The 26,239-nt window shown below is 50.6% G+C and overlaps 3 protein-coding genes across 5 annotated transcripts; 1 reads left to right on the top strand and 2 right to left on the bottom strand.

The window, feature by feature from the left end:
* Nucleotides 1–474: 474 nt before the first annotated feature.
* kcnj15 (potassium inwardly rectifying channel subfamily J member 15) lies at nt 475–2,859 on the bottom strand. 3 transcript variants are annotated; one of them, XM_040180461.2, is made up of 2 exons: nt 2,720–2,859; nt 475–2,096 (listed from the first exon to the last, which is right to left on the bottom strand). In XM_040180461.2, exon 2 carries the CDS (start codon nt 2,017–2,019, stop codon nt 997–999), a length of 1,023 nt encoding a protein of 340 aa, XP_040036395.2. In that variant the 5' UTR covers nt 2,020–2,096; nt 2,720–2,859; the 3' UTR covers nt 475–996. The 3 variants fall into 3 exon arrangements, with proteins under 3 accessions (XP_040036395.2, XP_077963114.1, XP_040036392.2); XM_078106988.1 differs by having other exon boundaries at nt 2,695–2,837; XM_040180458.2 differs by having other exon boundaries at nt 2,670–2,822.
* Nucleotides 2,860–3,615: 756 nt separating this feature from the next.
* On the bottom strand, nt 3,616–8,536 carry smg8 (SMG8 nonsense mediated mRNA decay factor). Its single transcript, XM_040180456.2, has 4 exons — nt 6,872–8,536; nt 5,501–6,571; nt 4,474–5,352; nt 3,616–4,396 (listed from the first exon to the last, which is right to left on the bottom strand). The coding sequence occupies exons 1-4, from the start codon at nt 7,544–7,546 to the stop codon at nt 4,184–4,186; spliced, it is 2,838 nt and encodes a 945-aa protein (XP_040036390.2). The 5' UTR covers nt 7,547–8,536; the 3' UTR covers nt 3,616–4,183.
* Nucleotides 8,537–8,669: 133 nt separating this feature from the next.
* On the top strand, nt 8,670–26,185 carry ppm1e (protein phosphatase, Mg2+/Mn2+ dependent, 1E). The gene is made up of 7 exons (XM_040180457.2): nt 8,670–9,171; nt 22,818–22,939; nt 23,417–23,616; nt 23,696–23,884; nt 23,961–24,104; nt 24,685–24,778; nt 24,896–26,185. Exons 1-7 carry the CDS (start codon nt 8,990–8,992, stop codon nt 25,828–25,830), a joined length of 1,866 nt encoding a protein of 621 aa, XP_040036391.2. The 5' UTR covers nt 8,670–8,989; the 3' UTR covers nt 25,831–26,185.
* Nucleotides 26,186–26,239: the final 54 nt, after the last annotated feature.

The raw sequence follows: 26,239 nt of genomic DNA, 5'->3' as shown, positions 1-26,239 counted from the left end.
GTATAACAACTATACTAATACAACTAGTAGTGTAGGAGATATCGTGTGTCCTTTAATGGACAAAAGAATACTCAGCATTCAGTGCAGGTTAACAGTTTACATTATGGAACACATTATCAATACACAACACGTTACGTGCATTTTACAGCTGAGAAACTCGTCTGTTTGTCTCTGACAGTAAAAGATCAGCTGTGTTTTGGTTTGAAAGGTTGTTTTTACCAGATACAGTCACCACACACACACACACACACGCACACAGGGTGTGTTGCTACAACAAAAGCTGAGAGAACCTGTTTGGTCTCTAAAGCGGCTTCATTCCTTCATCAATCCTTTCTAACTTGATTCTGATTCTGTGTCGCTGGTGACCCGAGATGAACTGTGAGGAAGAAGTGTTAAAGAAGTACAAATACGCCTGAACGGTGCTCGGAATAAACCGATTTCAGCAGCAACGAAAAAAGGACATTTTATTTGAACTTTTAGTTTATGAAGAAATCTTTATTTACCAAAAAAACCCCGTTTAGTACGACGCAACGTGTCATTACGCCGTCACCATCCATCGTCCCTCAAAACACACAAGCGAAAGTTTGTTCACACGAATCACACAGTGCAGCCCGATTCCATCTGTCACTGTATATTATATATATATATATATAAAATATACATTATATATATATATATATAAGTCTTATATGAACCGATGTATATTATATATATATATATATATACTACTACTACTTTCTCACATCTCTTATCACTTGTATTGTCTCCAATTAACTTTTTTAATGGCTTACCTTTGTTTAGTTTATCATTATTATCATTATTGTTATTATTATTATTGTATTTGGTAGATAAAGGGAGATGTTTCAGGTAAACGCGAGAATCTACTGTTCGTACAAAAATCGTACAAAACTCCCAATTCCCAAAATCAGGTGGGTGACTATCAAGTGTAACTAACCCAACCACGCAGACCCCCCCCCCCCCCCGCCCAACCCCCCGCTATTCTTTCTTAAAGTCCTCCTCCAGCTTGAGCTTCTCGGCGTTGTTGCTGAGGAAGGCCGCGTCGTTGCTGGCCTGCACCTTTTCGAAGAAGTTGAAATCGGCCACGTAGCGCCCCCCCGTGGTGCTGAAGAGCACCGGCCTGAACTCGTAGCCCCAGAGCACCTCCTGGGGCACGTAGGAGGTGCGGCTCTGGCACGTGGCGGCCGTGGACTCCATGGTGGCGTTGAGGGTCACCAGCAGCTCGAAGTCGCGGGTGTGCAGGTTCTCGGCGGTGAGCCCGGCCAGCGGGCTGTGCTCGTCCAGCACGTGGTAGAAGGTCAGCGGGAGGATGAGGAAGGGGCACTCCCCGCTGGAGTCCATGAAGAAGTCCACGGAGCTCTGGTGGATCTGGGTCTTCTCGCCTTCCTCCGTCACGTTGGAGTGGAGGAGCTTCGCCGTCAGCTGGCACTGGATCAGGAGGCTCTTGCGCATGTTGGCCACCCTCACCATCAGGCACAGCTTGCCCCGGTGCCGGCAGACCACCGCTGACTTGCTGAACTTGATGGTCTCCGCACGTTTCTTAGGGCGGGCCAGCTTGGCCAGGAATGCGCCGGTGACAAAGATCTCGGCCAGGCCCGTGATGACGAGCTGGGCCACCAGGGTGAAGATGGCCAGCGGGCACTCCTCCGAGATGTAGCGGAAGCCGTAGCCGATGGTGGTCTGCGACTCCAGGGAGAAGAGGAAGGCCCCGGTGAGGGTCTCCACGTTGACCACGCAGGCCGTGTGGTTGGCGTTCAGGCCGGGCTCGAAGTCCCCGTTGCCCATGCCGATGAAGTAGAAGATGACCCCGAAGATGAACCAGGTCATGACGAAGGTGGAGGCGAAGAGGGTGAGCTTGTAGCGCCACTTCATGTCCACCACGGTGGTCCAGATGTCGTGCAGGTAGAGCTTCACCATGCCCTCCACGTTGTCAATGCGCACGTTGTTGTGGCCGTCTTTGGACACGATCCGGCGCTGCACCTCGGCCTTCCTGGTCCCCATGTTGCCCTCAGAGGCCGATCAGAACCGACGACGACCTCTGGAGTGACCTCTGGAGTGTGGCGTTGCCGATAGAAGGGCTGACGGAAAGGACAAAAGACATTAATCGTAATATTTGATATCTAAAAGTAGATTAACTTAAGGATCAGGGTTACTACTATTTTTTACTTACTGTTTATGTTTTACTCCATTTATTTCCTTACTAATTACTTTACAGATATCCGTACACAGGAGTATTTATACAGAGTGGCATTAGTACCGAGTACTAGTATTAAACTGATGTATTACGTGAAAATGTGAAAAATAATGTTTTGGGTCACAATTGTACTCAATGTGAAAACCTGTCTGAATAAAGAGTAAAAGTACAAAATAATTCCTGTTTTTTAAAATCCTCAAAATTTTGAAATACCAAAGTACCTCTAAACTGCATTGAGTAAAATAAGAAAATCTAATTAATTTCTTGTCATCAAGACAGCAAACACCAAATAATGCTCTAATCACTGGAATATTCCACTAAATCAAACGGCTGAACATAAAGTGTCAAAATAAAGCCAAAGATCAAAGACGAAAGAGTTGAAAGTTAACGGAGAGAGAACTATTGAACCGAGAGCTTGTCAGTAATCATTGATCATAAATCCGCATATTGCACTCACGTCCCTCAGGTGAGTGTCCCCTCACGTCTCTCAGGTGAGTGTCCCCTGACGTCCCTCAGGTGAGTTTCTGCAGAAGAACATCTAGTTCAGTGTCTTCTTTCCTTCCATTGTCCCTCGACTGGCGGGCGCTGAACTTTGGCACAGTCGTATTATGAAAAGCCATAAACCCGCCGTGTTGGTTGGCTCCTCCACCTCTTCCTCCTCCTCCTCCTTCCCACCTGTCCACAGGCGGGGACAGAAACCCTGAAGGCCAACAGGGTTTGTTTTGATCCGTGGGCTTGTTGTTGATTGACACAAACATGCCCGGGTTGACTCGCTCACAGGACGTCGTGGACTTCTTTACATATAACAAATGAGCCACTGCAGGTTAAATAAAACTCATTTAAAAAAGAATCACACGATGCCAACGGCCCGTCGCCTCCTCCTCCTCCTCCTCAGCACCGTCCCGCCAGGAGAGAGGAAGAATGGAAGCTTATGGCGTGCAAACAATGAAGCGTGAACACGGTTTTTAACCAGAACAATGAGGCTTGTATTGTCTCTTTAAATGTTGACCACGGGTTGTTTAACTTTATGACTTTGTATCTGTCTCAGCTTTGTTATTAACCTTGTTCTTATTACCCACATTCCTAAAGGTGTGTGTGTGTGTGTGTGTGTGTGTATTGATCGTTTAACTCATCGAAGAACCACTAAGAAGAAACGCGAGTCATGAAACTAAATGACACCGTAAATCACTGTTTAAGATACTTTGAGGGTGAAACTGAAGATAAACATTAACCAAAACATCATAAAACATTAAGGATTTTAAATCAGTGATGTGGGAAGAAATAATCCATTAAAAGACGATGTCTTCAGTGGTTTGTGTTGTTTTTTTCCACCAAGTTGAAGGAGTCCATCTAGTGGACAAAATGTAAAACGCACAATTTAACATGATGAAGATCAAACAAGCTGACAAAACGTGTTTTTATTTACAGAAAGACGTCAGCATGTAACGCTCACAGTGGATGTGAGTAGTACTATCTGTGTATTATTGTGATACCATAATATACACAATACCCTTTACGGGAAGTTCCCCTACCTCAAATTCATGAGCAGCAAACATTTCTTTATATTTACAGCGCACTAAAATGAGATGCAGATGTAATATAAATAAAAGTTATTAATGTACGATGGTGGTACCTTGTAACCTCATATTCATTCGGGTTTTGTTGGTCCACACTAACAGAACCATTGTGTGTTTATACCTGCATGCAACTTGATCGATGTTATTGATTATTAAATGTCTTTACGTGGTGCAGAACATTAGTTTGACGCTGATCTGCTAAAGTACGTTAACAACAAGCCGCTTCAATTTGAAAAACGCATATTTTGCAGTTTGTTTTAGAAACAAATACAGACCAAAAGATTAAAAAAAAAAAGAAAAAAAAAAGAAAATCCGGTCCGATGAGGCTTTTCACTGACTGTCCATCAAAAACCTTCTCCGTGTCAAATAATGAAACCGCGGCGGCGGCCGGAGCTCACGGCGGGGGGGGGTTGGCGGTCGCGGCCCTCAGCATGGCTCGCAGCACCTTGTAGTTGTTGAGGGGCTGGTTCTCTTTGGGAGGGAGACACGGGCCGCGGTCCGTCGCGTAGGAATACGGGAACCGGAGAACCCAAAATCCGTCGGGCGGCAGAACCAGATCCGTCTGCTCCGGGTGGAACAGCGGGCAGGGAGGGGGGCCGGGCTGCACCTGGGAACAGTCAAAGACCCGTCTCTCATACAGCCCAGCTGAACGGGTCAAATGCGGCGCAAGCGAAGCGGACTCACCTGTGGGTTGAGGGTGACCTCTAGCGGAGCGTCCGGCACCACGACGAAGAGGCGGGTCAGCTGCGCGAAGTGAGACTTCAGCCCGCGGCCCTGCGAAGGAGACGGGATGTACAGCGGCATGTCGGTGTTCAACACGCGGGTGGCGGGGTCCTTGGCGCCCCCGGGCCCCAGCACCTTCACGATCTTATCCGGCCCGCAGCTGACGAAGCGCCTCCCCCTGGCGTCCTCGTACTCGAACCCCACGAAGACGCGAGCCACGTCGTCCCGCCGCCGGCTGCGGCCCAGCCCCCCGGTGCTCCCCCGCTTCCCCACCAGCGTCTTGTTGGGCGCCGGCCACGAGGAGGCGCCGCCGTCCAGGGGCTCCGTCAGCCCCGCGTCCTCCTCCGAGCGGGAGCGGATCACCAGGTCCCACGGCAGCAGGAAGGAGGAGCCGGGCAGGAAGCCCGGCTGCTCCAGCCCGGTGTGGCAGTTGTAGGACTTGGCCGGGCCCAGTTTGACCAGCGACCAGCTGGAGAACTTGGGGAGGAGGCCCTTGGGGCAGCCGGAGTGCATCATGCCCGGGAGGTACTCCACGGTGGAGGGCTGGCGGTCCACCAGGCTCGGCCTCTTGGGTTGGACCTCGGCCCTTTCCGCGTCCCCGTAGGGCCCCAGGCTGTCGCTGGACTGGCCCAGGCTGAGGTCCAGGCTCAGGCTGGTGTCGGCGGGCGTGTGGCTCTGCGCGGCGCTGGGCTCCTTCGCCTGCTGCGGCTCGCTGGACGCCGAGGCCTCGCTCGGGGGTCGCGGAGCCGGGGGGCAGGCCGGCGCCGGGTCGGGGGTGCTGGGCTGGAAGACGGGAAAGTCGATCCTCTCCAGCTTCCCGCAGCATTTCTCCTCCAGCAGCTGATCGGGAAGAAGAAACATCGTCAGCGTTCAATCCAGACCGTTAAAGGTAAATGTGACAAACAGGTCCTGCATTAATAAAAGTAACAAGCTCTTTTCTTTCATGTCAGATGACCACAGAACGAGCGCTGACAAGCCATATTCAGACCTGGTAAAAGTCATAATTTGCCGCCTGGACGTCGAACGGATCCTCGCGGGGCGCCTGTTTGCGGCCACAGTTGCAGGCGCTGGTGGAGCGCCCCCTGCTGTTGTGGTTGAGGACGGGCGGGTTGCGGTCCACGTCCGTCTTCTCCCCCGGCTGAGGCAGCAGGTGGAACTTGTGGACGCAGTGCTGGTCGGTCAGGCTGCGCTCCTCGCACAGCTGGTGGCCGTTGCTCCAGAACTTGTAGCAGTCCTCGTGGAGCTGCAGGGCGTAGCGCTGGAAGGCCACGCCGCGGGCGTGCTGGCTGTACACCCGCAGGGCCTGCGCCAGCTGGTTCTTGTGCACCGTGGTGGTGTAGTTGTGGGGCAGGTTGGACTGGTAGGCGCTGTGGGCCAGCGGCAGGGCCTTCTGGCAACGGTTCTCGGAGAACTTTGTGTCGGCGTCCAAGAACCCCTCCAGCACCTTCAGCTGGCCCTGCACCTTCAGGGCCAGGTCCGCCACGTCCTCGTCCGGGTCGCCCACCAGGACCTGGTGCAGCCTGGAGGCCACCTGGACCCACTTGGAGTAGGTCGGCAGCTCAAAGTGGGACGGCTGCGGGTTGCGGCCGACGCTGTCGTCGAAGCCTTTCTTGGTGAGCACCAGCTCCACGTGCTGCCAGAGGAACTCCCTCAAGCTGCAGTCCACCAGCTGGCCGCCGCCGGCGCCCATCAACACGCCGGCCGGCTCTCCGACCGCCCCGACGCCACCGCCGGGCAGCCGGGTCGACCGCCGCGCCTGCTGGTAGCGCCTCGGGCCCGACACCACGGGGCCGGGGTCCGGCTCGCACAGGGTGCAGACGGAGCGCAGCTGGCCCAGCAGGGCGCCCACCGGGTCCTCGTCGTCCGCCGGGATCACGTACACGAAGGCCTGGTTGGCCGGCACGGTGAACAGGCAGTTGCTGCTCTGGTTGGTCAACACCCGGCTTTTTCGGAAGATGCGGTAGATCTGGTCCTCCAGCGCGTGCTGCAGCCGGCGACGGGGAGAGTGCTTCTTGGGCTTGTCGGGGTTCCCTCCGGACTCGGAGCCGTGGGCGGAGACCTTCGGGGGCAACAAACAGGAAGTAGGGTTAAATTAAGACATTCTAGAACTAGAACCGTTACTCTGTGACTACACAAAACATCTGGACGGTCCCTTTAATGCAGCGATGATTACCATCTGGTACTAAAGTGCATATATAATAATAATAATAATAATAATAAAGAGTATTCCTGCACAATCAGTACTTTACTGATGCACGTGTGCACTGAATGAACAGAACTTCTAGACTGTGGTATTTCTACACGAGGGCTTTCATGACGCACTGCGTGCCCGTGAGTTTCGGGCGTCTCCCACGCGCACCTTCAGGGAGCCGCTCATCTGGAAGACGAAGAGCAGCCGGGGGGGGCAGGGCCGGCAGTTGAGCTTCCACTCTTTGGACACCGCGCAGTCCTTGACGGCCGCGCGCATCAGCGGCAGCACCTTCTGCCGCAGCGCGTCCAGGGCGCGGAAGAGGCGGTCGTGCGTCACGTCGAACGTCTGGTTGGGGTGCACCAGCAGCAGCACGTGGCACACGGAGAACACGTAGAGCAGGTGGAGGCAGTGCTGCCGGTCCAGGCGCGTCCACACGTCGTGCGCGTCCGAGTGGCCCGTGCCGGCGCTCAGGGACTCGCAGGCGCGCAGCAGCTGGCGGCCGTCGCCCACGGAGGAGAGCAGCAGGTACAGCACGCGGCTCTCCCGCAGGTGGAAGGCCCGGATGTGGCTGTCCGGCGTGCCGCCGTCGCGCGGGCCGCCGAACAGGGAGAAGACGTGTTTGTCCGCCAGGTCGTTGAGGAGGGTCTCCTTCTGCGGGCCGGGCCGCGCGCCGCTTTTGCCCAACACGCCCACGACGCACAGCCCGTCGTCCCGGTGCGCGGCGTCCTCCGGGAGGTCCGCCCGCAGCAGGGTGCCCATGCTCACCGGGAGAGCCGCGTTCGAGTCCTTCATTGTTGGAGATCCGGCGGTGGGATCGGGGAATGAAAACAACGACGCACACATTTCCGGGTCCGCGCGCCGAAGAGGTCCGAGTAGAAGCGGGTTTGTTTTTTTCTGTTCCGCTGTTGTCGTGGAACAGAGGATGAAAACCAGGGAAGTGCAGGATTAAGGAAAGGTTTTTAATAGTAAAGAATAATAAAAGTACTGCATAAAAATATCTTCGTTTCAATATATTGTAATAATTGTAGGTAATTATTTTTTTTAATGAATGTTAAAGAGTTTCTGCATGACAATGAACAGCTTCAATTACAACAACAATCATGAATACGTCCACAAAGGGATTCACATTATAAAACCAAGAAACGTAGCAAATCCAAACATTTTAGTGACTGACACATTAAACATTGACTTAACATTTTTATACCTTAATAAAGTTTATTGAATAGCAAACTTCTTCTCACACAATTAAATGGTCGGTTGTTCCTGTTTTGCAGCACAAACATCATTCTGCACATTGAAGGTGAAACGTTAATACATTTACATTTTAAACCGGGGGGGAACTTTAAATGTGTCAACGACTGAAATAGACAAATATGTCTTCAAGGGGAAGAAACAGGCTCTGACATCAGAATATTTTCCAGACATGGGTCATCAGACAAATGGGGAAACTTCAAAATACCAAATTCCACTTCTGCGTTTGCATTATGAGACGTTTCAAACCATCGTGCTCTCCATCAGTTATTCAAGCCCTTCAATCCTGCAGCTAAAAGCCTGTGAGACGGGTCACGTGATCAGTTACTATATATATCTCCCCGCTGAAATGAAGCAACCAGAAGCATACTTCCTTTTGGTATGTAGAAAGATTATTTCCTAAAACATCCTGAATTCAAGAGATATTCAATGATATTATTGATATATAGTAAACACTGTATAATATATGTGTGACAATTTAAATGGAAAGAAATACAATTGGATCAGTATAGATACTATATTTGACACACACGACAATATATATATAAATTGGGAACCTATTTTTGTGAATGTGACATTTAAAAAAAATGCATTTCGTGTTTGACGTCATCGACAAGCCTCCGTCGTGCCTCAAAGATAAAAAACAACACATCTTAGACGTCAAGGGTGAGCGTTACGTGCGCGTTCACGACCTGCGCGTAAACCCCCGCGTTCCCTCTGACGTCACCCACTGCGGTCTGACGATCCGTCCGAAATCCCCCCCCGAACAACGCGACGCGCGCTCCCGCCCATCTCTGAATGGGGGTGTCGGTCCGGCTGCCGACAGCGAGCCCAGTCCAGCAGTGACACACCGGAGAGACGGTCCCCGCATCCACTCAGGTGCCCCCTCCCGTCCGTCCCCCCCACCCTCCCTCGGCCCCCCCCGGTACGCTCCACCTGCATTCAGGTAGAGCGCTCGTGCACCAGACGGTCCCGACCACAGTTCGGTCCAGAGCGCCGACTCCAGTCTCTCCGTCCGCCCAGGAATGAGAGAGGATGGCCGGCTCTATAGCAGAGGAGAAAACCTTCCGACGGTTCCTGGAGCTCTTCCTCCGGGAGATGAGGATGCCCCTGCAGGAGAGCGACCCGCCGCCGATGCGCCCCTTGTCGGACCAGGTGGGCGACGACGAAGTGGAGGGGGAATGCCTGGACCTGTGTCTCCAGCACCTTTACAAATAGTTAAGTGTCCTCTTGGTTCTTCTTTGGCTTTTCCTCAATGTCGTGTTCGCCGTGCGTCATGTATGTGAGATAAAGGGAGTACGGCTCACGCGGCGGCCCCGCGTGTTGACCCCCCGTCCGGGTCCCGCGTCCCATAAACCGGGCTCCTCTGGGTGTGTCCGGCACCAAGTTTAAACAAGTGTCTCCACGGAGACATGGCGAGGACTTAAAGATAAAGGGACCCGTTTCAACCCGACCCGGGTTGCGTGGCGCCATCCTGTATTATAATCAATAAGTATTAGAATGTGCTTTATTCGATGTACGCCAGCGGTGGAGAGGGGGGGGGGGGGGGGGGGGGGGGCACAAAAGGTGAACCCCTGTTCTTGTGCGTAACAGCGCGACGTCACGATGGCGTAGGAGGGAGGAGGACGCCATCGCCGCGCAGCGCATCTTCATGCGCGCTAAAAATAACCCGCACCGGCAACGTTAATAGCCTCCATCGTTAGAGAGGCTCTTTAAAATGAACACACACACACACACACACACACACACACACACACTGAGCCATCCGCGCTTCCACTCACACATCCCAGCTAATGACATTTCCTTTTAACATTTAAGATGCTTTAATATGCGGGATTTTAATGAGTTATTTTAATCTCTTCAGAATCTGGTGGTGACTTCACAGAGGGGGAGAGAGAGGGGAGGGGGGGGGGGGGTGGGGGGAGTGCCCTGGTTTCTCTCAAATCCAGGATAGGTGGAGAACTGACTGCTGCTCCCCACGAATATACAAATATGCCATTTATATTTGTTTGGGCGTCTTCTCACCGCGCCGCGTTCGACCACGTCGAAGCCGAGCTCATGCGCGCTCGTATGCAAAAGGTCACAGTGAGCTCCAGCAGGGATGGAGAGCACACGCTTCTGTCAGGCCCCCCCCCCCCCCCACACACACACACGCTCCCCCAGCAGCAGAAATCTGTAATAATCCACTGCATCTTGGTGTCGTCTTCGCTTCAGATGGTCCAGGTTTGATTGGCTGCTGAAATATGAATATACATAAGGTCATTGAGCATTCGACGCTCTCGCACAGCTTCCCCTCCCCCTCACCGTTCGGGCCTGACAGCATGCTCGCATTCCTGTTTACCGCCGATGGCACCGGAGGAAATGGTATTTTTAGGTTTTGTATGGACGCACGTTTGGGTGCGTGCAGTGAAAATGGAAACGCCGTGTCCAGTGAGGCGCCGGAGACGCGTGTTTAAAACGGCCTCTCGGCCTCTTTACGCACGGATGTTATTTTGGTTTGAGCGAAACGCCGAAACCGACCCGACAAGTGGGAGAGACGTTTAATGGGAACAGAAGAAACAAACTGGGAATGTGTGCAGATTGAAACAGGAACAGCCTGCGTCTCCCAATGCGGCTGGAGTTTACCTTCGCACCTTCCGCTCCAAACCACAGACTGTGGCCATTTTGCCGTCTGAATACAGTCGTCGCCACGGTGCTTTTTTAGCGACTGACTTTGCAAAGTTACTATATTTATAATACGCAGGAGTGACACAGAGACATCTCTGGTAGAAACCTGTCAATCAGCATGTAGCCCCGCCTTAAAGCATCCTCTGCTTCATGCTCTGTTTGACTCTAAATGGACCACAATTCACTAAACGAACTTCATGATGTGTTGAAGAAGACTTGAAACTACAGACTGAGACCATAAACTCATGTTTACAATGTTTACTGGGTGGAATAAATCAACAGAGAAGTAGAGTCATTTCCTCATAGACGTCTATGGGAGCAGAGGAGTCGCCCCCTGCTGGTCACCACACAGACTGCAGGTTATAAGACACCGACCCACTGCGACCAGAACTCTCCAGAAAGCTGAACGCGGCCACGGCATCCGGTCAGGTTGCTCTAAACCAAACAGGGCAGCTATTTGCCAAATTGGGGTACTTGTGCTTTACTTGAACAGTCTAATCTCAAGTTCACCCTGGAATAAGTGCGTCAGAGATAAAGTATGTTACAGCTGATGCTAAATACTATGTAGGACCTTTCCGTGCGATGGAGGATTTTTCACGCTGAGCCGTTGCGGCTTTTACTAAATTTTTTACTTAATTTTTTACTTAATTTTCATCTGTGGAAATTACAATAAATATCCATTTTTCAATAGTTTATCTTTGAACTCTCTGGGCCTCTCGGTGCTCAACAAGGCAGCGCCATGTCACTATTGGGTGGAGAATTCAGGTGGTGTATAACCCTCCAAGATGACCGTAGCTTACTGCCTGGGGGAAGTGTCCCTGTGCCAAGGAGGCGTCTCATTCACTTCGTCCGGCTCGATGGAGTCCAGGAATCGATCCGTGGAACGCGTCCATCCTAAGAGATGCCGCCGCGACCTTCCAGCCGCTCACAAGGTCAAAAAGGGGGCCGCTCCGCTTTTTGCTGCTTCGTGTAAACAGAATTACACCGTTTGTCTGAGCGTGTCGCCCCAGGAACCTTTGTGAAACGGCCCCAAACCCGCCCACGAGATCTCATGCCTGCGTTCAGGCGACACGTAGATCACGAGTCTGTGGCTCTGTTTGACATTTACGTAACGCGCAGCGATGAAACCCTGCAGACGCGCGGATGTGAGGAAAGTCGACTATCGACTTGGCTCTCTTTTCCCCTCGCTATGCCCCGCCCCTTCCGCCCCGCAGTCCAGCGGTCGAGTCGAGGTTACCGCGGGGACGGCGCTGTCTTTTAATTCTGTAATTACTGGCGGTAAGTCGTGGTTTTTCAGATGGAAGGAGACACACAGCACGCAAAGTGTTTTTTAAAGGATCATTTAAAAATGATTAATCAGTGAAAACCTGTTGAAGAGAACGTACTCTGCTAAAGTTCACCTGGAAACACTTTAGAAACGCGAGTTCAGGAGGGTAACGCACCATGAGACGGGCAGCTGTCAGATGCTACGCTGTCATTAGCCAGTCTGCTATGAGGGGCGGGACTTAGCAAAGGCTTGATACGGTAGTTATTGATCCTAAAACAATGGTTTCTTTAGTTCAAATTGATTTGGATTCATGATGACAATATGGCTGCCTGAAAGAGGGTCGTCTGTAGAGAGTTATGTGCTGAGCCTGCGCCCCCCCCCCCCCCCGGTCTCGTACAGGTGGGCTTTGTGCGTTGGAATCAGACGGCGAGGTGCACAACATCCGTAACATGTCCCTTTTAAAAGGTGACGATATGGACCTTTGTGTCCATACGGGATCCAGCGCATCACTCACGCCCCGTCACTCACGCTGACACGTCTGTACATCCCGTCCCTCGGTCGCCATGGTGACGTCCCGGCCGTAATAATGGTGTTTTTGTAGTCGGTCTGAATGCTGCCTCCTTCGTGGCAGCTTGATAACGGTGCTTTCAGACGACAGCGGAGCGGCACGCCGGCTTCTTCTGCCCGTTTCAGGAAACATAAATAAATTACCAAGAGTTTTTAATGTCTCTGTTTGTCTTATTAAAATGCAGCAACGCTGCAGTGACTCATTTACAGCAACAAGCGGGTCAGTTTTTGAGGTTTGGAATCAACAAACATTGTGACGGTGTTACTTTGCACTCTGCAACATGAAACCATGAGTTCATGATGTCAGATTCTGAGCTTCTTTATTCGGGGGGGGGGCTGCAGGACACGTGGTCCTCGGAGGAGGAGAACTTTCGCTGCATCACGAAGCCGACCGGCGGTGTGTGTGTGTGTGTGTGTTTGTGCGGCTAGCGGCCTACGCGGCCGTCTACTGTCGAGAGTAATGACAGTCGGAGGCAGCAGCTCCGGTGATTCATCCCAACGTGTCATTAGTTTGTCTCTGGGTTGAACAGCTAATAATAGACTTCTGCAGGAGGAGAGACCCCCTCTGTATGTGTGTGTGATAGTAGGGGGGGGGGGGGGGGACATGCTATAGAACGAGTGTGTGGATGTGAAGGTAGCATATATGTCAGGGATTTTCAGTATAGGGTTTTATTCTGAAGTATGATTAAAATCATGCTGCTGTGTGAACTACAATTACCACCTCCGCCAACCAGCCATGTCTCAGTTTACATCCACAAGGACTTCATCCGGTCAGGTATTTGGAAGAAACAACGTGTCCTCTGCTCCCATAGACGTCTATGAGAAAACTCTTGATTTATTCCCTCAGTAAACGTCGTAAACACGAGTTTATGGTCTCAGTCGGCTTCATCTTCTTCAACACATTACGATGTTCATTTAGTAAACGTTCTCCTATTTAGATTCAAATACATAAGACAGGCGTTGTATGGTTTAGGGCGGGGCTTACAGTGATTGACAGGTTGCTACCAGAGATGTATATGTCTCTCCTACTCAGTCCAAATATGGTCACAGGTGAATTTGATGGAGGTTTGAAAGCGGCAGAAAGAGCGATACGGTCACGACCGCAAATGACAAATAGTACAAAAGTCTTTTCTATTATAAATCTGAAGAAAGTAGCTCAAGATCGGACGTGAGGTCACTGTAACCTTCAGTATTCAGTTCATCCTTGAGTCTTTTTTTAGCTCGGTGCTAAATTATGCATTTCTTCTAATTACAAAGCCTGGAAGTTTGTATCGTCGTGATCAGTACAACGAGAAGCTGCTCTCCTACAGATGAAAAGGAGAACTAGGCCCAACACAAAGGTCCATACCTACAGCCATCGGAGAAAGGTTCTACCCAGAACCCCCTCTGAGAGGTTCTGCAGACACGCCCTGTATGGCTCTATCCAGAACACGTCCACCGTCTTCATCGAAGACACGTCTTTCATGTCCAAGCTGCTGTTTTGTCTCGTGTTGACGGAGAAACCGGCTTCACGCTCACATCCTTCCAGGTTGTCCTGACGCCTCAGGAGACGATCGGCACGTTCATCACTGATTCCTTTTCCATTGTTCCGTCGCTCACCCAACGACGGTTTACAATCCGTTAAACGGGACTAATGTGGGTCGCTGGTCTCAGATCAGGCGCCTGCTGCCACGTCTCTCCTGAGAGGAGCTTCTAAGGAGGTTTTCAGCAGCGTTTCTACGGGTTTTGCCGTCGGTTTCGCACTGTGACTAAACAAAGAAAAACAAAATGTGTGTAAATGAAGCACAATGTAAAATATTAGATTATAGAAGAAAACACAGTCAATAGGTTTGAAAGACCTTAACTGACGGTCTGTTTCTGGTGACACACACACACACACACACACACACACAGCTGATGGATGGTAATTGAGGGGAAAGCCTTTCTAACCCTCATTAAACAGAAACGTCTGCAGCAGCTGAACAAGAACAAGGGGGAAGATCCAGCACACACACACACACACACACATAAAACACAAGTGTGGTGCTGGAGGAGCTGCAGGTGACAGATTTATTTAAGGACAAAGACTGTGAAACTGCGACATTTTCTCGTCCCTTATTTGGAACAACAGTCAAGAAACAACATTGATGGTGTCAGTGGTCAGACGTCTTAAACATAAAAGCAATGATCTTATAGATCAGGAAGCATTGATGTAGATTAAACTCGTACATCCGTCCTCTGGTTGAAGGTCGACCCCCCCACCCAGACCCCCCCAACCCTTAAAGAGGACTTTCCCTCAGGACGTCCTGCACTAGTAGGAAAACACTGCATGCAGCAGCACTAACGTCCACCTGCCCACACACACACACACACACACACACACACACATACTCACCTACACGCACACACACACACCTGCCCACGCACGCACACACACTCACCTACACTCATCACTCATCACTCCCACACTGTTCACACGTAACCGCCGGTGACGGCTTCAGAAGGCGGAGCAATCTGCAGCGAGCAGAAGCGCTTCGCTCCGAGAGCGAGAAATCCGCTTTTCAGCCGTAAAGCGGCGTTAAATCTGACGCCGAAGCTTGCAGCCATTAATGATGAAGTGCGTGATAATTAATGAAAAATAGGGATGAGGGTGTTATTTCTTAATATTGTGTCGATTTTTAATCCTCGCTGAAACACACGCGTGTGCCTCTTTCGGTCCTTGCACATCGTGACCCTGTTTGTGCATTTCAAAGTTGACGGAGGCCTTCGGGGTTTCCTGTCGTAAGAGGCGTCCGCGTGCACGCCTCCCTGTGAGTAACGCCACGATCATTAAGCTGGCGACTGCGTCGTCTGTTGTGAACCGTTACAGCTGCCTCGCACGCCTTAGTTACAAACCAGCGTGTTTTTATCCCTCGCGTCCCCCTGGGATGGTAATTGTTCCCCACGTGTGCACCACTATTAATTATGATTCTTTGACAAGAAAAAAAAACAGGAGGACTGAAAAAGCATAAATAAGGCGAGTTGTGGTGAGGAGGACTGTACCCCGTGCAAAATAAAATGTTTTTTATTAATTCCGATCTACAGTCAAACCAAAAGAAAAAAGAACCTGTAATAAAACAACATATCCTCATGTAACGCTTTATATCATAACTGTTTCCCTCCTAAACGCAACATAGACGTCTCATAGACGCATAGACGCATAGACTAAAACACTAAACACAGTGTAGCTCTTGAATTGTACTTTTAATGCTTCTTAGCAAGTTTTAAATCGGCTTATTTAATGAAATTGCACTCTCTTGTTCTCTTGTTCTTCTGAGTTTGATTATGGTTGAAATGCACTTATTGTAAGTCGCTTTGGATAAATAACATGTGATGTAATAACACAGACGAGAGAAGTCGCCCCCTGGTGTTCGGTACAGAGAATGCAGCTTTAACACCTTTCGGTATCAGAGGTCTGCTGTTATTTAGAGTATATAAACATTCCTGCTCAATGAAAAACTTGATTCATTTTCATTGTTAGCAGGTCGGCGCTTCTCATCCTTCAATCTGAGGGCGGGACAAAGCTTAGGTTATTCTTTTGGGACATGTTATGACCTGTTATGACCAGTTATGACCAGTTATGACATGTTATGCGTTCCAATAAACAAAAGGATGGTCTTCATGCAGCTCTCAAGTACATCTGGCAATATGTTCCTTGTTTCCTGCTTTATTCAGAACATCCACAGGTCACGACCCAGCTGATGCTTCAATCCCAATGTCGCAGAGGGATGCGCTGTGTGTGTGTGTGTGTGTGTGTGTGTGTGTGTGTGTGTGTGTGTGGACTTTGTTACTTGGCAGCAGACGAAGCAGCCCATCGGCTGAAGTCCCACATGCAAGTGACCTCCTTTCTGAGCTGAACTAGTTTCAAAGACAAACGGGTACAGCCGGCGTCACATCCCATCTACGTTTAAAATAAAACACACACATCGGACACCCCTCCTGCGTAGGCTGCCTCTCTCTCTCACACACACACACACACACATCAACACTTCCCAGCGAGCAGACTTTAAAGTCCTTTCCCCCGCTGTTGTGTGTCTGTCCGCTGTCGCTGTTAAATCAGAGCAGTGTGAAGCCAGGAGCGAGGGTCCCTCTGGAGGCGTACGTCCTCCGAGGCCTCTGGGAGAGTAACTGGAGGGTTTTCTAGAGCACCTCTGAAAAGTGAGCCTTGCTCGAGGCAAAGTCAGCCTCCAAATAAAAAAAAAAAAAGGAGACTGACTTCTGTGACTTTGAGGCGTCTTGTCTTAGAAACGCACAGCAAGCTGTGAGCGCTGCTACGCTGCCGTTTAAAACTCCTGCCATCCAATCTGGCCCACGCTCTCCAAGCCTTTGAAATTAGTAGCATGGAGTAATCCCTTAATCAGAGCGTCTCGCTGGGATTACCGCCGAGCCTCGGCCACCGGCCTCCGTCGCCACCGGCAACTGATGAGCCGGCAGTGTTTGATTTACATCCTTCGTACAGCAGCATCGGAACAGCCACGCAGCGCGGCAGCAGTGTTTCCATGGAGACGCCTTTAACATTCACTCCCTCAGAGGTCTGAAGCATCCGCGGCTTTATGGTCCGTTTGACTCTAAATGGACCATAATTCACTAAACGAACATCGTGCTGTGTTGAAGAAGACTTGAAACTAGAGACTAAGACCATAAACTCATGTTTACAATGTTTACTGAGGGAATAAATCAAGAGTCATTTCCTCATAGACGTCTATGGGAGCAGAGGAGTCGCCCCCTGCTGGTCACTACAGAGAAGTAGAGTCATTTCCTCATAGACGTCTATGGGAGCAGAGGAGTCGCCCCCTGCTGGTCACTACAGAGAAGTAGAGTCATTTCCTCATAGACGTCTATGGGAGCAGAGGAGTCGCCCCCTGCTGGTCACTACACAGAAGTAGAGTCATTTCCTCATAGACGTCTATGGGAGCAGAGGAGTCGCCCCCTGCTGGTCACTACACAGAAGTAGAGTCATTTCCTCATAGACGTCTATGGGAGCAGAGGAGTCGCCCCCTGCTGGTCACTACAGAGAAGTAGAGTCATTTCCTCATAGACGTCTATGGGAGCAGAGGAGTCGCCCCCTGCTGGTCACTACAGAGAAGTAGAGTCATTTCCTCATAGACGTCTATGGGAGCAGAGGAGTCGCCCCCTGCTGGTCACTACAGAGAAGTAGAGTCATTTCCTCATAGACGTCTATGGGAGCAGAGGAGTCGCCCCCTGCTGGTCACTACAGAGAAGTAGAGTCATTTCCTCATAGACGTCTATGGGAGCAGAGGAGTCGCCCCCTGCTGGTCACTACAGAGAAGTAGAGTCATTTCCTCATAGACGTCTATGGGAGCAGAGGAGTCGCCCCCTGCTGGTCACTACAGAGAAGTAGAGTCATTTCCTCATAGACGTCTATGGGAGCAGAGGAGTCGCCCCCTGCTGGTCACTACAGAGAAGTAGAGTCATTTCCTCATAGACGTCTATGGGAGCAGAGGAGTCGCCCCCTGCTGGTCACTGCACAGGATGCAGCTAAAACTGTCCCGGTCACGAGTCTCCTGCTCACCGCAGCTTTTGAAGGAGGAAGCAGAGCAGCCGGCTGCAAAGCATGCAAATACATTGATAACATGCAAACTCCTGCAGGAGACTGAAGCCCTCTGGTCTGTAAAAACATCAGCACATCTCAGTACAGCAAATATTACATTGAGAGGTATTTTATTTTGAACCGTGGAGTGGAAATAATACTTAATAATTATTACTTATTATTATTTAAAGAAAGGTGGATGTGATGGTGATTATATTACTACAGAATGTATGATTTATCGCCCCCAGTACCAATAATGAAGTGGCAGCACATGAGAGGGAGGGGAACAGGGGAGGAGCCACACTTTGGATCACAGTCCGTCGTTGGCTCTTGGTTTATAACGTTGGAGGATCGACGCTCTTTCAGCGGCGGCTCACATCGACGTCTCTAAAAACAGGCGCGTTAATTAATTTCAGCTCTGCAGAGGCCCCATTTTTGGAAGCGCAATGACCTTAAAAGGTGTGCAGCGTCCTCCTTTCCCTCTTCCAGCGTTTCGGGTGGACACTTTTTTCGGGTCGGAGTCTTTTGTTCGCACCCGGCGCCCATAATTCAATTGATGAGTCACGTGTGTGTGGAGCGGAATGCAAAGTGGAGAACTGACTCCGAAAGCTCAACGACCCGCTGAGTCTTTACATTCTAAAACTCTTCTTCGTAAAACAAATCCTTTATAATAAGTGTGTTTTATAATATGATCTATTGACAACAGAGCATTAAAGACGGACTCTACACTACATGCCAACTTGTTTTTTCAAAAGCAACTGAAAATCGATACCAACAAAACCCTGTGAGGTAACAACATTTGCATATGAGGCTCATGGTTATTGTAGTTTTCGGTGCTGTCTACCGCGCCAAAACTTGGCTCCAAACACTGACAAGAACACGCGCCAGGCTAACTCTCCCCCCAGCTTCCAGGGTTTATGCTAAGCTAATTGCACCTAATTAACACATAAGCAATAGACAGAGAAAAAAAATAAAAAAATAAATAAGGGTGTCTCCCAAAACATCAACAAACAAAGTGTATCTTTTTTTTTCGTGACTTTATAATCAAAGAGGAGGCGGCGATGCGGCAGCTCTAACGTGTCATTACCCACGTTAGAGTGGTTGGAATGAAGAGGACCTTCCGTGGACGCGGGTTCAGGTCAGGGCGCGGTGGACCGCGCGACGCCGCCGGGAGGCTTTGTGCCCAGCGGCGCTCACAAACCTCTCAGGGAAACCTGCGAAACCTTCCTGAGCAGCTTCCCAACGGTGACCAGAGTCCTTCTCAGCGTCTCACTGGAGGACACGGACGCCGGGACACGTCCCCGCGTTGGACTCCGTGATCTGGGCCTTCAGATGTGCTGAGAGAATCCCCCTCCTCCTAGAAACTAAATAATCACATCATCTGATCCTTGTTGCAGATCAAACTAGTTAAAACGTGTAAAATACACCAAAACATGTTGAACCAAAACATTATACTCTTGGTTGGATTAAAAGAAGGTTTATTTCGGGGGGTTTGCAGCAGTTCAGATGAAGCATCAGTGAATTCCTGCAACAGACTACAGCGCCGCATGGTGTGTGTGTGTGTGTGTGTGTGTGGACATATGAATTCATGGAAGTCACTTGAAAGCCATCTTGGGCCGATGCAGCGGTAGCGTGTGACGATGTGCCGCCTCTCTTTGTGTTGCGTAACCCGAGAGAGAGAGAGAGAGAGAGAGAGAGAGAGAGAGAGAGAGAGAGAGAGATAACATAACAGCAGGGAAACACAACGCAATCATTTCCTCTCTTCTCTCTCGCCTGAGATGGAATTAAAAAAAGGATTCTTTTTTTTTTTAAAGATTGAATAAACCTTCAGCATTTAGAAGGAGCGGGATCGACGCCGTCGACCACCGAGTCACGTGCTTTCTCGCCGCGTTGCCATGGAAACAACCTTGTTGCTCTACGCCGGGGCTAATTCTGTACGAAAGAACAAGCTTGTAGAAAAGCGAGAAAAGAAAGAAAAAAAAAAAAAACATGGCTGCGTGCATGAGTCATCTGCTCTCACACACACACACACACACACACACACACACACACACACACACACACACACACACACTCAGAGCTCCTGCAGCATTACTGAGCGTATAACAGCAGTTAACAGTGGGGGGGGGCACCGCATATTTTTGGGTTGCCGGTGGATTTGGTCTTCAGTCCAAACTAAAGTGTTTGCGTGGTTGAATATTCTCGCTCCCATCGGGGGAACGTGGCCCAGTATGTAAAGCTGCATATTTCAGATTACTTTCCCCAGTGGGCTTAATCACCATGGCGTTGTGGTCAATGGGCTTGTGTTTGCACGCCGCCTCTCTAGTCCTCCGACCAATCGGAGCGCTTCGGCGCCACATGCCATTCACGCCCTGCTGGCAGGGTGCAAGGTGCCGCCGCCCCGTCGGCCAATTACCATTCACACCCACACACACACCACGGCCTCTATTCAAACGGAAGGCTGTGACCCCATTTAAGCTCTGCAAGCTGTTTACATGGCTAATTATAAAAATGATATTCCACTAACGCGTCGCTGAGCCTTCACGGATCAACATTAACCGCTGCACCCTTTAAATAACTTTATTGTTCATTCATTTATCTAAAAGTAGTTGAATGTGAGAAGGGAAAGAGGCAGAATCTTTGACCGTAAAACAAACGCGATGCGCATAAGAAATGCTCCCAAATCAAAGGACGTCAGGACGTCCAGCGTGTCTTAATCTGCCAGATTGGGTCTAGTCTGGTTAATCTGGCAGATCCAAAAGGAAAGCGCTGTTCACACGACCCGCTCGTTTCAGAATCACCACGATGGATCATTAGCGCACACGTAGCCATTTAGAGCAACAAGACGTTTGAAGGCGTCGCCGTGGTAACCGCTGGAGACTCTCTACTGTCGCAGCTGATGTGAGTCGCTGAGGCCGCGTTGATCACCTCACGCCGACCACGCCGGGCTTGTTGTTGCAGCGAGATGGTGTGAACCCGGGATTAAGGCCTCCTTTTTAATCCTCCTCCGCTCCACATGACCTCACAGTGATGCACGAGCCACAGCCAATCAGAGGCTCATCCACCCCCACAGGGCAGCCAGTGGTGGGTGGGGGGGGGGGGGGGGTATCTCACTAGCTTCATACTTCTACTTCAATTATTTTATTTCTAAAGTGTTCAGAACAATGTGGTTAAAAGAAAAGCTGGAAAAAAATAACCATATTTCACGAAAATAGGTAGAAGAACAATATGGAGTCGGGGAGGAGATGATATTCAGAGAAAAGCTATTACCCTTAAAGTAAAACATGCACAACATGATTTGATTTGATGTTTTTTCTCATACGTTGGATTATTGCCTCCCTCCAGCCCGTCACGCCTTCCTCGCCATCCGTCACAAATACCTCCCAATGTACTGCGATGCGGCGTCGGGAGGAAGTGAGCGATATACTAACTCTTTCTGTACATAGGGAACATACTTTCTGACGGTCGTCAGCGCAGTTATTTGTAGGTTGCCATGGAGACGGGACTCTTCCCCGTTGTGTCTCACGTTTACGTTTGTACCTCGTCCAACACTTGAGACGGCGCCGAGCGGCAGACTGTAACCGCAGATATCAAAATACTATGCTGTGTAAAGGCCAAAATGAAACAAAAAACAAGGTTATCAAACGTTATAAACCTTGTTGGGATGAATTATAAAACAGCATCACAAAATATGGGTTCAAGTGAGACTTTTATTCTGAAAGGCATTCATCATGTAGAATGGGGCATTTGTTCCAACAGGAAGTTCAGTGACGATTTTCCTTCAGACTTCCTCTTTTGTACCATGGACTTGAACACTATGAACGCTTTGCTCCCCCATTGATCCTTGATTTAAGTTTGCATGAGGCCTTCAGGCTCTACGAGGGGGCAGCAAGTATTTAGAGTATTCTACATGTATTCTACGCTGATATTAATGTCTTTAGGAGTGTAAAATATACCTCCGGTGCTCCGGTGTGTTCCCCCATCCAATGCAAGTAACACTACAGGTTTATGGTTCAAAGGCGTCAGCATCCAGGAGTCGCGTTGCCGTGGTAACCAGCATCAGGAGGCGACCCAGTTCACAGCCTCTCGTTAGCATTAACAGCAGAACACAGGCTTCAGCTTTGTGACCATTCATGTTTCACAAAATACTATGTTCTTTTTATGCCCAAACTTACCATTTGCATAAAGTCTTTCCATTATTCACTTGGTCAGCATCTTATTCCAGATTGAAATATCTGGAATATCTATAAAACTGGGATGGATTGTCCAGATCTTCATAGGTCTTCATACTTACTTTAGGATTCAGCGATCATAATAATCACTTATTCCACAGAATGTGTCAAAAGACTTTAAAGAGCTTCTGACTTTTCATCAAGCACTACCATAACTTTTAATAAATATATCAATTATTAAATCGATAGATTTCTTTTTCATAATTAGCAGGGATTTAATTTGTAAGGCAAACCTTTAAAATGCAGCAGAAAATGTATCAAAATCCCAGTACGACATATCGGTGTTGACATACGGATCTCCGATAAGGATGCATTACATTTATTTTTTAAAGATCAGTAATGGAGCAACATCTGCCGTGTCCATGTCCATGTCCATGTCCGTGTCCATTATCCAGAGGGTTGTCCTGTTGTCCCCGCTCTAAGAATAGAAAGAGCACATTGTTATTTAGCGCACTAAACCGGCTTAATGAAGGAAGACATGCTTGATCTCCACAGAGGATTATCCTGATGTGATGTTCCTTCCTAACCCATTCATAACTGTGTCCCCCCCCCCCCCCACAGTAACTGCCCCTGCTCCCTGGCTGCAGCGCTGGCCAGAGCCACAGCCGACAGCCTCCTGCAGACCGACTTCTCCGTCTACCACCTCAACACGGCGGTGGAGGAAGGAGTTGATCCGCTACCACGTGAGTCCCCCGGGGAGTCCACGAGACTGCTGTCTCTCTCTCACACGCACACGCACACGCACACACAGCGGGCCGCTAACCACCAGGGCTTTGTCCCAGTTCTGCATGAAGTGCTGTTTGACTGCTAGAGGGCCCGAAACATACCGACAGATCGTCATGGTGATCTAAATACTGTTATAAATACTTCAACTGCACTAAATGTTGAAGGTTTTCTTTTATCTCTTTTATTTTATAAGTGTTGGGGAGGCGTTTATTACATTAAACACCACAAATACACACAAATTACATTCAGTGGTCAGTAGAATACACGTTTCACAGTCCAGTGATTAATCGGTAACATGACAAAATAATTCATTTCTCATTACATATTTTCATCAAATAAATATATTAGAAAAAAATTAGATCACATCTGAAACATAAATCAATAAATCATGACCAGTGTGGTTTGGGATGTGTGTGCGCGTGTGTGTGTGTCAGAGATGGAGTCGGTGAAGCTGGCCTGGCTGGTGTTCAACAGGCTCTTTGAGATTTGCCGCCAGTGGCTGAAGGAGCTTCCGTACCGCCGGCGCCCACAGCCGTACTACGAGACCTCCATCCACGCCATCAAGAACATGAGGCGCAAGATGGAGGACAAGCACGTCATCATCCCCGACTTCAACTCGCTCTTCAACGTTCAGGTTTCCGTGTGCACGTCTGTCAGTGTTGAATGTGACGGTATTTGCAACCGGTGCTGACTGAGCGCGAACCGTCTCTCAGGATCAGGAGGAACAGGCCTACTTCGGGGTGTTCGACGGCCACGGCGGCGTGGACGCTGCCAACTACGCCGCCAACCACCTCCACGTCAACTTGGTGCAGCAGGAAAGCTTCAACCAGGACCCGATCGCGGCGCTCTGCGGAGCCTTCAAGGTCACCGACGAGCGCTTTGTGAAGAAGGCCCGCAGAGAGGTACCGGTCCGATGATCCAGCGTGTGCGTGCGTGAGTGCGTGCGTGTACTGAACCCCGTCTCCATGCGTTTGGCAGCACGTGCGTTGCGGCACGACGGGCGTGGTGACCTTCCTGCGCGGCCGGACCCTGTACGTGGCCTGGCTGGGCGACTCGCAGGTCATCCTGGTCAGGAAAGGACAAGTGGTGGAGCTGATGAAGCCACACAAACCGGACAGAGAGGTGACGCTCACGTGCATGACACGCGTGGGAGGAAGGGTTGTGTATGTATTGTACAAATTAGAATATTTATTCGGGTGTCCATGGAAGTTCAACCAGACAACTGAAAGAGACAAAGGTTCCTCTGGGCAACAGTCAAAAAGAACAGAACTCTGAGCGTAGATTTAAATACGAGCAGCGTCCTGTTTCACAATGAAGCCGCCTGTAACCCGCCGGTATCCCCAGGATACGTGCTGCTCTTCTTCAGACTCCACAGCGGAAAGAGGAGGTGAGTCCTCGGTGAACACTTAAGAGTATCAGCTGAACTAATGACCCCCGAGGAGACTCCAGAGAGACTAAATCAATAGTTACCGACAATGGCCGAGCGTCACGGACGCTTTCTTCTAAGATCCAACCGGCTTCTCCTTGTCATTGAACACGCGAAGACATTGAGACTTAATTCTCAACTAAAAATAGTTAAAAGTAATACATTTTGCACCTCCTAGAGCTTTGCATTTGAACTCCTAACCGTGAAACATGAAAAATGTGGTGGTGGAGCTCGTGGCGGCACTAAAGCCCACCGGGCCTCCCGTGTGTTCTGCAGGATGAGAAGCAGCGGATCGAGGCTCTGGGAGGCTGCGTCATCTGGTTCGGCACCTGGAGGGTTAACGGCAGCCTGTCGGTATCCAGAGCCATCGGTAAAGTGTTGATCCTCGGCGGACATGCAAGCGGAATCGCGAGGGCTTGTCAGCGCGTGTAGTTGTCGTGTCGTATTTACTCCCGACCCGATTAACCCGCTAACCTTTTCCCGGCAGGCGACTCGGAGCACAAGCCGTACATCTGCTGCGACGCGGACCACGACGTCTTCCCATTGGACGGCTCCGAGGACTACCTGATCCTGGCCTGCGACGGCTTCTGGGACACGGTGAACCCCGACGAGGCGGTGAACGTGGTCAGCGACCACCTGGAGGAGAACACCGGGGACACCACCATGGTGGCCCACAAGCTGGTGGCCTCGGCGCGCGACGCGGGCTCCAGCGACAACATCACCGTCATCGTGGTCTTCCTGCGGGACCCGCGCTCGCCGCCCCCCACCGGCCTGGAGGAGGAGGAGGAGGGCGCGGCGGAGGTGGGGCGAGGGGAGGAGGACGCCGCGGAGGCAGAGGAGGAGGGCCGGGAAGAGGAGGAGGAGGACGACGACGAGGACGTCAGGGCGGAGCGCGAAGTCGGCGAGGGGGGCAGCACTGCGGACATCGGGGGCAAGGGGCGCGGCGGGTGGCCCCTGCAGCAGTGCTCGGCCCCCGCCGACCTCAGCTACGAAGACCGGACGGACTCGCTCACGGACAGGACCAGCCTCGGCCTGATGGGGCCGTCGCTGGAGGGCCGCATCTCCCTGTTCTCAAGGCGACCCCGCTCCGACCTCGGGCCCGACCTCTGCACGGCGTCCCGCATCTACCGAGAAGATTGCCCCCCCAGGCGCAGGTTCTGGGGCCCCTTCCAGGAGCCCGGCGCCTCCAGCGTCACAGACCCGCTGTGGCCCCGGGCGGCCGCCACGCCGTTCACTCCGCCGCTGTGGCAGGGCCGCCGGCCTGGTCCCGGTAGCCGCCGGCGTGTCCGGAGGAGGCCAGGCGCCTCCAAGATGCTGCTCGGCCTGCTACCGTCCGGCCAGCTGCTGCCGGACACGCTGCGCCACTCCGACCGGATCCCCGGAGTGGCGGCGCCTCACCTGCCCCACGGTACCGCCATCTGAAAAAGAGGTGACCCCCCACAACCACAACCCATCTCCTCCATTCGTCCGGTCCCGCCCTGACCCGGCTCGGCCTTCCACCAGGCGCCTGTCTCCGATAGGCCGTCGTGGCTCCTGCAGACATTATCTGTTGATTGAATTTCAAACTAAAACCCACTGTAGGTAAAGAGAAAAAAAATCTCCATTATGACCACTGATCAGATGACATGAAGGCAGAGCTGGAGATTTAATTCATATGGTGGGCTGAGAGGTTGTTTTCGGGGACATGCCGTGAGACGGATCTCATTGCTTATTTATCTTATATGTACAGATACAATCAAATTATAAATTGTATAAATAAAATTACAATAATGAGATGTAACCTCCTCCAAGAGAGAATATGTGATGTTTCAGATAGTAAATCAGACTTGAG

Source organism: Gasterosteus aculeatus, chromosome 7 (assembly GCF_964276395.1).
Source record: "Gasterosteus aculeatus chromosome 7, fGasAcu3.hap1.1, whole genome shotgun sequence".
Classification (NCBI taxonomy): Eukaryota; Metazoa; Chordata; class Actinopteri; order Perciformes; family Gasterosteidae; genus Gasterosteus; species Gasterosteus aculeatus.
Note: the sequence above shows the minus strand (reverse complement) of the source record. Positions and strands in the feature narration are given on the sequence as shown.